At 43.8% G+C, this 13729-nt stretch overlaps 1 protein-coding gene across 2 annotated transcripts in view; it reads left to right on the top strand.

The window, feature by feature from the left end:
- LOC142753072 (putative ATP-dependent RNA helicase DDX60) overlaps positions 1-13729 on the top strand; it is a 178905-nt gene that overhangs the window by 135767 nt on the left and 29409 nt on the right. For both annotated transcript variants that reach the window (XM_075860265.1, XM_075860266.1), the window contains exons 30-34: positions 3350-3454; positions 4060-4260; positions 6625-6729; positions 11741-11882; positions 12726-12847. In XM_075860265.1, the coding sequence (XP_075716380.1) occupies positions 3350-3454; positions 4060-4260; positions 6625-6729; positions 11741-11882; positions 12726-12847 (675 nt within the window). The remainder of the gene's footprint in view (positions 1-3349; positions 3455-4059; positions 4261-6624; positions 6730-11740; positions 11883-12725; positions 12848-13729) is intronic.

The following is a 13729-nucleotide window of genomic DNA, read 5'->3' on the forward strand; positions in this document are numbered from 1 at the left end:
AACTCAGCCGGAGCGTTGCATAATCCAAACTACATCACAAGATAGTCGTAGTGACCGTCTTTGGTGTTGAATGTGGTTTTCCATTTATCATCTTTGTGGATACGGATCAAGTGATAAGCCCTGCATAGCTCCAGCTTTGTGAAAACCTTGGCTCCACTTATTCTGTTGTAGAGATCTGAGATCAGTGGTAAGGGGTACTCGTTTTTTACAGTGATTTGGTTCAAACCACGATAATCGATACAAGGCCGGAGAGATCTATCTTTCTTTTCCACAAAGAAGAATCCAGCTCTGGCTGGAGAAGTAGATTTCCTGATAAACCCCCTGTCGAGGTCCTCCTTGACATATGCAGACATGGCTTGGGTTTCGGGTAGAGAGAGAGGATTTACTCATCTACGAGGAGGTGAAGTCTCAGGAAGCAACTCAATTGGACAGTCGTAAGAACGATGAGGAGGCAGAATCTCTACCTCCTTCTTGCTGAAGACATCCGCATAACAGGCATACTGTGGAGGCAGACCAGGGGGTGACTGAGACACCGGAGATTGAACAGGATGAACCTGAGGCAGAAAGCGGTGTAGACATCAGGATACCCACTGGAGAATTTCTCCTGTGTTCCAGTCGAGGACAGGAGCGTGTTGGTGAAGCCATGGTAGTCCCAGCAGGAGTTGGTTAATAGCCTTAGTCAGAACATAGAAGGCTATTTGTTCCGAGTATAGAACACCCACTTGTAACCTCAAAGGTTCTGTGATGGAGGGAATTGGATCTGGCAATGGTTAACCATTCACGGAAGCTACCGCTAGAGGTTATTCCAAAGGAGTCATGGGCAAGTGGAGACGGTCTACTAAGGCCTGATGAATGAAGTTCGCAGCCACTCCAGTGTCCAGATAAGCAGAAACAGAATGCGATTCTAAACCTGATGTGATTTTTACAGGAATTGAGCGTTTAGGAGAGAAATTTGCAAAAGGCATCAGTCCACCTAGGATAGTCTCTCTTAACAACCCTAGGTGTTTGGGTTTCCTGGCTTGTGGGGACATTGGCGCAAAAAATAACCCTTGCAGCCACAGTACATACATAAGCTAGCAGAACGTCTGCGCTGGCACTCCTGGTGTAACATCTATGGCCACGGACCGTCGTCCTGACTTACCCTCTGACTGCTGCGGCCGTGGAAGTGTGAGCTCCCGGCGGCATCTCCCTCCTGAGAAACGCCGGCACTCACTTCCTGGTCCAGACACTGTCTCCAGTGAAGGGCCAGTGCGCGAACAGTTGCAGAAAATCTGCAATTAGGTCAGAATGCTGCTGGACTTGTCTTGCAAATGGTCTCCTAGTTTTTTCCAGTTCCCTGTTTTACCCGTTCCTGCTGCCTGTACCCTGTATCCCGTGCTATAGTGGCTCTGTGCCATCTAGAGTTGGAGTCGAGTTGTGTCTTCCGCTGCATCTATTGTGTCATACCCGCCGGGTGTCTGTGTACTGCTGGAGCTTCATCTTAAGCCTGAATCACCGCTACTGTCTACATTGCCTCAGGTACCCTTTCTGGACTATAGACATTTATTGTACCTGTTTGGCCAGCTGCCTTCCCATTACGTGGTATGGCCCAGTGGGTCCACACCCCGCGCCGTGACACCTGGTCAGACAGTCTGACTCTGTCCACTTGCATAGATTCCTCAGGTACGACAGCAGAAGAAGGTAGCAGGGGGTCTTTGAAAATTAGGTGCCAGTCTGTAGGACCTTCTCTCGGAGAACCTCTTAGGAGTGCTCTCGGAAACTCATGTCAATGCTTGTTGTCAGAAGAACCAGGTAATCCAGGGTAGAACGGAGATCACAACCCGTCAGTTCACCCTTGATTTTACTCGCTAATCCCTGCCAGAAGGTTGCCACCAAGGGCTCGTTGTTCCAAGTGAGCTCTGCATCCAAAGTACGGAACTGTATGGCGTACTCTCCTACCGTCGATACCCCTTGGCGGAGTGTCAGAAGCGAAGAAGCGGCTGAAGACGTAGGGCCCGGTTCCTTAAACACTGTGCATCTCTGAACACCTGCAGATTAGAAGACTCCGGCCCATCACGTTCCCAGATAGGATTCGCCCAGAGTTTTCCTGACAGTAGGGAGACAATGAAGGCTACTTTGATCTGATCAGATGGGAACAGATGTGCAGGCAGCTTGAAATGGATTTTGCAATGGTTGAAGAAGCCTCAACAGGTACTTGCATCTCCATCGTATCGGGGAGAAAGTGGCAAAGAAATTCCAGCCCTAGAACTGATTGGAGTTATGACGGGTTGAGGAATAGATGGAGCAGCAACTTGAGAGGTTGACAGGGGAGCAACAGAAGCAAAGTCCAGTGTGGCAAAGGAATTGACCGCTTGCAGAAGCTGATCCTGGCGTGATCTGAGATCTCGCATGTCCACTTGAATGGCTTGAACTGCGGTCTTGGGTTAACCAGCGGGTTCCGTGGCCTGAGCAAATTGTTACGTACACCAGGGTTCTGGACCCACTGGACCACTCCGCCGTAACGGAGCAGCAGCTGGTCAAACAAATATAAAACAGTCACTGATCGGTTGGACCTGGATGGCAGGCTGGTGCCGGATAGTTGGAAGCTGTCTTGTGCTGGATTATCGGAAGCTGGCTTGTTCTGGATTATCTGGAGCAGGCTTGTGCTGGATTATCTGAAGCAGGCTTGTGCTGGATTATTGGAAGATGGTTTGTTCTGGATTATCGGAAGCAGAACTGGTCTCGGACACTGGACGCAGATACTGAACTTGATACTGATACTAAAGTCGTCACGGACACGGGATACAGGAACAGACTATGGAACCTTTGCAGATCCCAGTTTAGCAACAACATTGCTCAGGCACTTGGGAGATGGAGGAGGTACCTTAAATAGTCCTGGGACACAGCAGGGGTGATTGGGTAACTTTAAGAATTTTGTGTGCACTGGCCCTTTAAGAATTTTGTGCGCGCACAAGGAAACCGGCGGCCATGAGCTGCAGAAGACAGGAAGCACCGAGGGGGACACAAAACACGGCGGTGGGGACCGCTGGCAGATGCGTTACAATAATCTCCGTAGACATACATTGGTAGTAGAATGGGTCATATTGAAAATTTAGTGCCTGACCTGACAAATGATCTTTGTGCTGAATGAGCACAAATTCCCGCATATACACAACAAAAACGTTGTGAAAGCCTCTACAGAAGAGTATAGGCTGTTATAGATGCAAATGGGAACCACACTCCAGATTTATGCCTAGTGCGCTGATCAGATTTCCACATACTTTTGGCCATATACTCTAGTTATTTCTATTTAAGCACACTTACATCTTTTAGTATTAATAAGTATTGATTAGAAACTTATTTTTTTCAGGTTGTAACAGCTACTAGTTCACTTGCTCTGGGAATCAACATGCCATGCAAATCGGTAGTTTTCCTAAAAGATTCTCTGTACCTGGATGCACTGAACTACAGACAGGTATTTTGCACAATTCCTGTTTTAATGATGTACATAATTTATTTTTGTTTTTCATTTTTATTGTAACACGATCAAACTGTGCAATGTAAATGTACAAATAGGGTATGTGCCATTAGAACCAGGACACTGCTATGCCCGAAGTAGGCAGCACAAAGCCAATGGTTAGCAAGTAACTGTAACATTTTTATTATTATTATTTTGTACTATTGTTTACACAGGGAAGTGTGCTGCCGTCTAGTGAACATTTTTGAGTCACATAAAAGATGCGATCAGTCAATGAACGAGCATTTTCTCTTTCATTGGCTTATCTTTGCCGTGTTTACACAGGGCAATGATCGGGAACGAACATTCGTACGAATGCTCAGTCAACCAATCATTGACCTGTGTAAATGGGCCTTTAGTATTCTGATCTTTTAAAATAGATGATCAAAATATTAAGAGACGCGAGATTTCCAAAAGATTTTTAGCTTGTTATATAACTGTATGGTAATTTTGGTCTAAAAAATGGTATCTAGGCTCCAGCTGCTTTTCAAGAACTTAGGAAGGTTAAGTAATGAATTATAAAGTAATGTAATATGTCTGTAATGGTACTGTTCCCTATTTAGATGGCAGGAAGGGCTGGAAGAAGAGGCCATGATCTAGTAGGAAATGTCTATTTTTTCAACATCCCAATGCCTAAGGTGAAAAAGCTCTTAAAGTCCAATGTTCCTGAGTTGAGAGGACAATTTACTCTAAGTGTTACCTTCATTCTCAGATTAATGTTACTGGCGGCCAAAGCAGATGATAAAAATGATGCAAAGTCCAAGGTAAGTGCACAGATTTTTTTGATTTTTGAAATATGTATATGATGCTGAGCATCTGTACAATGTATAAAGTGAACATGCTGCTCTGTTTAATGTAATGGGTATCTATATACAGATAATGCTGATTATTAATACTGTAGCGGCCGACAAGTGAGGAGATCATCGCTGTCAATCAGTATACAATGAGAAAGTGTTTCTCCCCTAGATATTTCTTCCGTCAAGCAGCAGCAGTAAAAACAATAGGCCCCAAATGGGGCTATTGACATAACCGATTTTTTAACAGCCAGGTAAACCGGGCCATCAAAAAATTGGAACATGACCTATTTTGGCCGTTCTAAAGGCTGCACGGCACCCATAGAAAGCCAAGGCTCTATTCACACGACAGGGTCCGGGTTCCGGCCCATAAAAACGCCAGTTTCGCATTAATTTTGCACCTGTTCCGGGACGTGTTTCAGTTTTTATTGTGACCCGTTTTGCATCTTTTTTTCACTGTTCGTTTTAAAAACGGGTGAATTTCATTTGTCAATTTTTTTGGTCTCAAACAACTAAAAACACCCACAGGAATGTCACATGATCACCCAGTCACCATTTTCTCTTGCTTTTAGAGTATAGCGAGTTTTGCCTAATCCTTCAGCTTACTTGCATTGGTTTCTGGCTTTTTCTCTGCTATTTTTACTTGCTACCATGCCCTCACAACAATTGGACTGTGTACTGCAGCTTTAGCTGATTTCTCAGCAATCGCAGATGTTGATGCCCTCTGTAGATAGTGCCACACAGCCCCCTTGTAGGTTGTGCCCCACAGCCCCCTTGTAGGTTGTGCCACACAGCCCCCTTGTAGGTTGTGCCACACAGCCCCCTTGTAGGTTGTGCCACACAGCCCCCTTGTAGGTAATGCCACACAGCCCCCTGTAAGTAGTGCCACAAATCCCCCTTGTAAGTAGTGCCACACCCCCTGTAGATAGTGCCACACAGCTCCCTTGTAGATAGCACCTGCCGTAGATGGGACCTCCCATAGATAGCTTCACTGTAGCTCCCTGTACAAGCAGAATCCCTCTGGTCGGGGATTGAGCCCCTGACGTCTCTGTCCACATATGGACAGTGACGTCAGGGGCTCCCTCTAGGAGCGGAATCCTTGACCAGAGCATCGGCAATGCTCTGGCCGGGGATTCCGCTTCAAGATGAGCCCCTGATGTCACCGTCCATATATGGATAGTGTCGTCAGGGGCTTCTCCTGGTGCAGAATCCCCGCACAGAGCATCGGCAATGCTCTAGCTGGGGATTCCGCTTCAAGAGAAGCCCCTGACGTCACTGTCAATTTATGAATATTGATGTCAGGGGCTTCTTCTTAAGCGGAATCCCCGGCCAGAGCGTCGGCAAGAGGGACGCTGTCTAGAAGCACCTCCAGTATTGCATGGATGGAACAGCCTCTCCGCTTAGGCCACTGCACAGGCACACCGCGTGTTCCAGATGTCAAGGCCACGGCTTCAGATGTGGGACTAGGCTGCAACTGCAAACGATGTTATGGGTGGGCAATACACCACTCAAAATGTGCATTAGCGTCTGGTGGATAAAAGGATTGTGTAGGATTATAATGACAGTGGAGTAGTGGGGAAGTGCGCCCTCTCAGCTCTATGCATAGCCACACACCCCCAGTCGCAGACAGTTTTGCAACAAATCAAGTATGTGTGAATTTACCCATATAATGACCTTTTCCAGACTTCTAGGGAGGTTGCAATAGTCTCGAAAATCTGACAGTCTAAAGGCCCTTTTACACCGGCCGATAATTGGTCGGTGCAGCGAACGCCGATCAATGAGACATCGTTGATCAGCGCTCGTTTTCTCCTCTCGCACTGAGCTATGGATGGGGACGAGCGGTCGTTACTCTGATCGCTCGTCCCCATACATTATTATCATGTCGGCAGTGCGTCTCCCTGTGTACACAGGGAGATGTGCTGCCGACAACGATAATATTTTACTTTTTTAAAACGATATTACCAGCAGATGATCGAGCGTTTGCTCATTCATCTGCTGATCACTGCCCTGTTTACATCGCCCAGTGTAAAACCCCCTTAACACCTCATTGTCCTTGAGTGTAATAGACAATCAGATTTTTATTGTAATGTGTACATATAATTGTGGTAAATTAGCAGTAAATTAGATTATTATGTGAAAAATGGTGGTCTGCTCTACATCTTAAATTCCTTTCATTCTTTTCTCCTCCTTCACACTTTCCTTCCCCTTCCGTTGCGTTTCTTTTCATTGTTAATAATATCAAACATTGACTGCATTGGCTAATTAAGTTGCGTTGTTGTGTTTAAATGAAACACTATGAAATAATAATATAAAAATAACAATGTTACTTCTTAGGTTCTATCAATGTTGATGCACCCACTTATGTCATTCAAACATCCATCAGAAGCACAAATGTTAAAGCTGTACTGCATATTCTCACTGCAATTCCTACTCTATGAGGTATGTATAATGTACATTGTGCATCATTACTGGACTTTTCATAGGATCAAATGTATGAGGCTATTTCAAGGGAAAGGACTCTGGTTTGATGGTGAAAGTCTAGCAATATGACTTCGTTTTATGACTATAGAGACATGAATTACTTATTTAGTCTAAAGATCTTACTGCCATGACACACTCTATCATTTACATCAGTTCAACTAGCCAGGGTTCTAAATAAAGTAATACCACCTCAACAAAAATAGATCATTTACATAATTCCTGATTAGGATGACACCTTTGCATCAGTAACAGCTTTACGTTTCGATGATATGTCCATAACCATCGTACTCAGCAAATTATGGTGTTTCATCAGATACTAGCTGGCTCCATCATTGACAGTGGGTATAATAAATGATGCTATAAGCTTAACACTATTTAAAGCGTACCTCTGGTTTCAGGTGAAATAAGCTGTCATATTTGTACATGAGGAATAAAACTATTTCTAGTCATTATATGACTTATTTCTTGCGGGTTTTTTTTTAGCAGTATTCCCCTCTGCAGGATCTATTTTTAATTCTCATTTTTCTCTGAGCTAGTGTAAAAGCTGCAGCAACATGGAGGACATGATACAGCAGTATCTCACTGGGGTGAAATAGAACTCTTAAGCCTTATTCACACAAGCGTTGAATACGTCCGTATGACGGCCATTGTTTCAACGGCCGTCACACGGATACATGTTTTTCAATGGGGCCGTTCACACGGACATTGTTTCAACAGACAGTGTGAAGGGTCCGTTGAAAAATAGAACCTGTCTTATTTTGAGATTGTCATTGCATCTTTAATTTCGTTCCAGCAACCATTTCTGTGTAGTTGTTGATGTGCGTTTAGAGTCATTATCATGCTGAAAGGTCCAGCCATGCCCAAGTTTCAGTTTTCTGGCAGAGGCAGACAGACTCTGGGCCAAAATATTCTAGCATTTTAATTATGCCCAAATTTTTCATAAGAGTTTCTGATACACTAATGGAAAAGCAGCTCCTTAGCATCAATAATCCACCACCATGTTTAACAGTGGATATCAGGTGCAATTCTTTGCATGCAGTCCCTTTTTGTTGCCAAATTTGACGATGATACAAAAAAATTACTTTTTTGTCTCATCTGACTACATCACATGGTTCCATTTATTGTTACAATGACATTTTCCCTAGTGCCGTTGTTGCATTTGTGCCATGCTGTAAGGACAGGCTTCTTTTGGACTTCTTCTAAAAAGCTTCTGGTCATGGAGTTGGGATTTTCAAACTTGAAAATGCCAAGATTGATTTACACTGCAGTTCCGATACGGTGATGTGCACTATGTGTCCTCTTTCTTGCAAATTATTTATAAGCTCTTTAATTATCATCCTGAATGTGCTAAAAGATTTGTCACCATACCATGCTGTCTTGTTTACAGTTGTAACCATTTCCTAATCTGTGCAGGTCCACAACCTCCTGTCTCATTTGAGTTGACAGTTCTTTTTATGTGTATTAAGGCTTATTTAGACGAACGTGTAATACGTCCGTGCAATGCGCGTGATTTTCACGCGCCTCGCACGGACCTATATTAGTCTATGGGGCCGTGCAGACTGTCAGTGATTTTCACGCGCCTCGCACGGACCTATATTAGTCTATGGGGCCGTGCAGACTGTCAGTGATTTTCACCCAGCGGGTGTCCGCTGCGTGAAACGCACAACATGTTCTATATTTGTGCGTTGTTCGTGCATCACGCACCCATTGAAGTCAATGGGTGCGTGAAAATCACGCGCAGCACACGGAAGCACAACAGCAGGAAAACTATGAATGAAAACAGAAAAGCACCACGTGCTTTTCTCTTTACAAACATACAAACAGAGTGTCACAATGATGGGGGCTGTGCGAAAATCACGCAGCCGCGCACCATATGACGATGACACGCGGAGCAGTCAAGTACCTTTTGCGCGCGCAAAATGGCGCGTTTTTTTGCGCGCGGAAAACACACACGCTCGTGTAAATCCAGCATAACCCTTATATTATTACCCCAGGGAAACCATATAAAGTCATAGCCAAAATTGGAATTCCTGGAGACTAGGATCAATAAAAAGACAATATTTTCCCAAATATGCACATTTTGGCGTTTTGCTTCAATAATTTTTATGGGTACCAATAATTTGCCGTATGTTTTTGAAAGAATATAGAATTCTTAAAGGGAAGGTGCCATTAATTTTATTTTATTTTTTATCATATTGCTTTTAATATGATTATAACATAAATTTTATTTATTTATATTCTCGTGTTCTACTTTTTACTTCTCTATGGGGGCTGCCATTTGTTTTTCATCTCTGTATGTGTCGATTAACGACACATACAGAGATGGAATACAGAACATACAACCCCATAGAGAATGCGAACGGGAGCCGTTCCATTTACTGCAGTGTACGCCGTCTGTGCGTGAACGGCGCATGCGGCCCCCCCACACAGACCAAAACGAAGCTCGTTCGCAGAGCGAAATCCGGCGCCATTTTCATGTGGACCGGAAGCCGCTGCCGGACAGTAAGATGACGACTTCTGCCCGCGGCTTCCGGCCATATGTTCAAGGAAGCGAAGGCGCAAGGAATAGGAACGGAGGCGGCAGCGGCGGCAGGAGCAGGCAATTTATGTTTGTGTATGTGATGTGTGTATTATGTACGTGTATGTTCGTGTTATACTGTCTGCTGAGCACTGTATCTAATCCTCCTACACTGTGTAGTCGCTCAGAAAATGGCGGCACACAGTGTAGGAGGTTTGAAGATTCAACCCCCTCCTTCTCCTGGCACTAGCCAGAATAAGGGAGGGGGGATTGTGTGAGGACACTAGAGCGAGTGTGTCTACACCAAATTTGCAGCATAAAGCAATGAGGTTGCTTTACCACATTGACAATGCTGCAATTTTGGGAACTGCTCTCTCTAGTGGCCAGCACATGGAAATTTTATAAATTAGAATCTAATTTGTAATATTTCCTGACATTTGAAAAAATTAAAAAAATTAAAACAATGTGTAATCACTTAAATAATAATTGTTTAACTAAAAAAAAAATAAAAAAAAATTCTAGCGACACATTCCCTTTAAAATAAAACAATTCTTATATCAATGCTGTCTGTTAACTAAATGGTAAGCAATTTCTTTTTTAGAAACCTTTGATTTAGAAATGTGCATTAGTGCAGCAAGCTAAAACATACAAAAGAGTAAGCTGCAAGCAGCAGATTTACACATTAAGGCCTCAATTACACGAGCGTAATATACGCGCGTGCGACGCGCGTGCTTTTCACGCGTGTCGTACGCACCTATATTACTCTATGGGGCAGTGCAGACGATGCGTGAATTTTGCGCAGCGCGAGTGCGTTGCGTAAAACTCATGACATGTTCTATAATCGTGCGTTTTTCACGCATCACGCACCCATTGAAGTCAATGGGTGCGTGAAAACCACGAAGGTCGCACGGAAGCACTTCCGTGCGAACTGCGTTATTCGCGCAAGAGCTGTCAAACTGAATGTAAACAGAAAAGCATCACGTGCTTTTCTGTTTACAAACATCCGAACGGAGTGTCTTAGACATGAGCGAACCGAACTTTACCGGGTTCGGCCAAACTCGTTTTGACCGAACCCGGCAGGAGACAGTCACTGTGCAGGGTGCTGAAAGAGTTAAACTGGTTCAGCACCCTGGACAGTGACTTCCGATTCCAATATACGTGAACGTGTAAAAAAAAAAAAAGTTCTGACTTACCGATAACTCCCGGCTTCTTCCTCCAGTCTGACCTCCCGGGATGACAATTCAGTCCAAGTGACAGCTGCAGCCAATCACAAGCCAAGCACAGGCTGCAGCGGTCACATGGACTGCCGCGTCATCCAGGGAGGTGGGGCCAGATGTCAAGAGAGGCGCGTCACCAAGGACGCGTCACCAAGGCAACGGCCGGGAAGTTCTCGGTAAGTACGAACCTCTTTTTTTTTAAACAGGTTGCTAGATATGGTGATCGGAATGCACTGTCGAGGGTGCTGAAAGAGTTACTGCCGATCAGTTAACTCTTTCAGCACCATGGACAGTGACTGACGTCGACTAGCCTCATCTCTATGATGGCGGCTGCGCGAAAATCACGCAGCCGCGCATCATACACGGATGACACACGGAGCTGTCAAGTGCCTTTTGCGCACGCAAAACGCTGCATTTTTTGCGCGCGCAAAACGCACACGCTCGCGTAAATGAGGCCTAAGGGTATGTTCACACGAGCTATTTTCAGCTGTTTTTCGGGGGCTGAACGCCTACAAACATCTGCCCATTGATTTCAATGGGAAAAGCGGTGTTCCGTTCCCACAGAGTTTTTTACGCAGCCGTTTTAAAAAACGGCCGCATAAATAAACGCCTCGTAAAAAGAAGTGCATGTCACTTCCTGAGCCGTTTTTGGAGCCGTTTTTGATTGACTCAATAGAAAAACAGCTCCAAAAACGGCCGTAAAAAACGCAAGTTGCTTAAAAAACGGCTGAAAATCAGAGGCTGTTTTGCCTTGAAAACAGCTCCGTATTTTTAGCCGTTTTTTGTTATGCATGTGAACATAGCCTAAGAAACACCCTTGTAAACCTCCCAGTTCAATCGACGTCCAGCATAAAAAAATTAAAACCGAAACATAATAAAAAGCAAACAAGCAAAACAAACCATAAGTCTAAGTCCGCACAGAACAGAAAAAACACACGGTTTGATCAATATGATTAATTAAAAATATCATCTGTCCTACAGAGTACACTCCATTATTGTGCTGTTGGTCGGACGTAAGGGAATATGTATGGTTTATTTTATATAATTGTCTCTGACCAATTTTGTCAAGTTGACTGTAATCTCTTCTGACCCCAAGGAGTAAACCCACAAAAGCATGGGGAGAACAAAGATGCTAATTTATTATGCTTTTTCCTATTTCAATAACTAGAAGTGGTGACTGCATTTACAATTTTAGATTTTATTTGTGTGAGTTAACAATAATTGCTTCTTGCAGGGATACTTGAATCAAGATTGTGAACCTACTTCATTTACAGGACTTGTTACTCATTTACATTACCATGAACCATCAAATTTTGTGTTTGTCCGCTTTCTACAAAAAGGCTTGTTTCACCAGCTTTGCAAACCGAGCTTAGAAGGTAATTCTTACATTGCAAACTAAATTTAAAAAAATAATAATGTTTTGCCTTTTTCATAAACAGACTATTAAAGGAATAACTCCATAGCATCTCCACCAATAATAAAGCTGGCTAATTCTCACATTTGTTACTGTTCTCTTAAAACGTAACTAAACGTTCAAAAAACTTTTTACATGTCATAGTGAAATGTCAGATGTTTTGATTGGTGGGGGTCTGAGAACTGAGACCCGCAATGAACGCTAAAACTTAGTGGCATAAGCATTCGGGTGAGCGCCGTACGGCTTAGTCTCTGATCGGCTTATTTCAGAAAGCTGAGCAAGTGGTGTACGAGCTAAATAGAAAGCTTGTACACCACTCACTCAGCTTTCTGAGGAAAGCCGATCAGAAACGAAGCCACACAGCGCTCACCCGAGCGCTTCTGCCGATTCGTTTTAGCTATGGGTCGGGGTCTCAGTGCTCGGACCCCCACCAATCAAGTACCGTGGCTTGGCTGTATCATGTATGGGTACCCAATCAGTACCACTCCTGTTCACAGGCTGTGTCTGGTAGTGCCGCTGTTTCTTATCCTGTTATGTTCCAAATAACAAACATGCAATTCAATAAAGACATGGACAGAATTATTCAGGATTTTATTTGCTTCATTACTGCATTTAAAATATGGTGTGCAAAAATGAGAAAAAAAGGTAATTGAATGATAAAGCTGTTTCCCCCACTTGACTTGCCCTTTACAAATGTGTTGTGTTGCTATCAAAGTTACATCAACTTTTATTAACTTGGGCATAGTAAATCAGACAAAATTACAGGCACGTGATCACTTATACCATTGTATTTACTGTTACATAGATTCTACCAAATTTCCAGACTCTGTAATGGAAACCCTTGTACTGATATTAGCAAACCTATTTGGGAGACGTTACTTACCACCAAACAAATTTCCAGGTGAAGAAGAATTTTTCCAGTCAAAGGTAAACAAATGTTACAGATGTTTGCAGCTTATGACGACGCATTCAGAGAATATGGCAAGAAGATTGTAAAGAACCCCTTTAATACATTACTGCAAAAAAATTGCAGTAATGTATTAAAGGGCTTGTCGCAGAATCAACAATTCTGATAATTGTCTGATCACTGAGGCTTCACTGCTGGGACCCCCCCCCCCCCCTGATCGTGAAAACGGGGATCTTAAACCTCCCGATCCTCCTCACTGCAGTGAGAAGGAGTTTGAATGGAACTGCAGTTGAGAATGCGTCTGCCTCTCGTATCATCGTTTATGGGACTGACGGAAACATCAGAGCTTGAATGAAGCGGCAGCGTGCATGTTCAACTGCCTCTCCATTTCAAAGACTTTCTATTTGCGGTTAAGGAGTAACAGGGGGTTCAGGACCCCCATTCTCATGAACGGTGGCGGATCACTAGTACAGTGCTACTGATATACACTATGGGTGGAATTCATACGCCAGTCTTTATAAATAAAAAGTTGGAGTAAGATTCAACATATTTATTAAGAGACAAAGCCTATTAATAAATGTGTTGCATCTTTCGGCCGGTCGTACGTCATCCATTCTATCCCATCTGCCATAAGTTTTAAAAAAACATGCTCATCTCGACGCTTCTCTTCTTCCCTCCAAGTCCCCATAATCATGCCGCGCAACTCATACAAGGTCCTGACGCCGAGCTGCATTAGGTCCTTATATGAAATGTAGCACTTCAACATCATCAGTGCTGCATCGCATACAACGTCCTGACGCTACCCGGTGTCAATACGTTGCATGAGCCGCGTCAAGCTGAGGGGACCCAGAAGGTCTTTTTATTATTTAACTGTTAATATTAGTAATACACATTCGATTAAT

Source organism: Rhinoderma darwinii, chromosome 1, assembly GCF_050947455.1.
Source record: "Rhinoderma darwinii isolate aRhiDar2 chromosome 1, aRhiDar2.hap1, whole genome shotgun sequence".
Taxonomy (NCBI): Eukaryota; Metazoa; Chordata; class Amphibia; order Anura; family Rhinodermatidae; genus Rhinoderma; species Rhinoderma darwinii.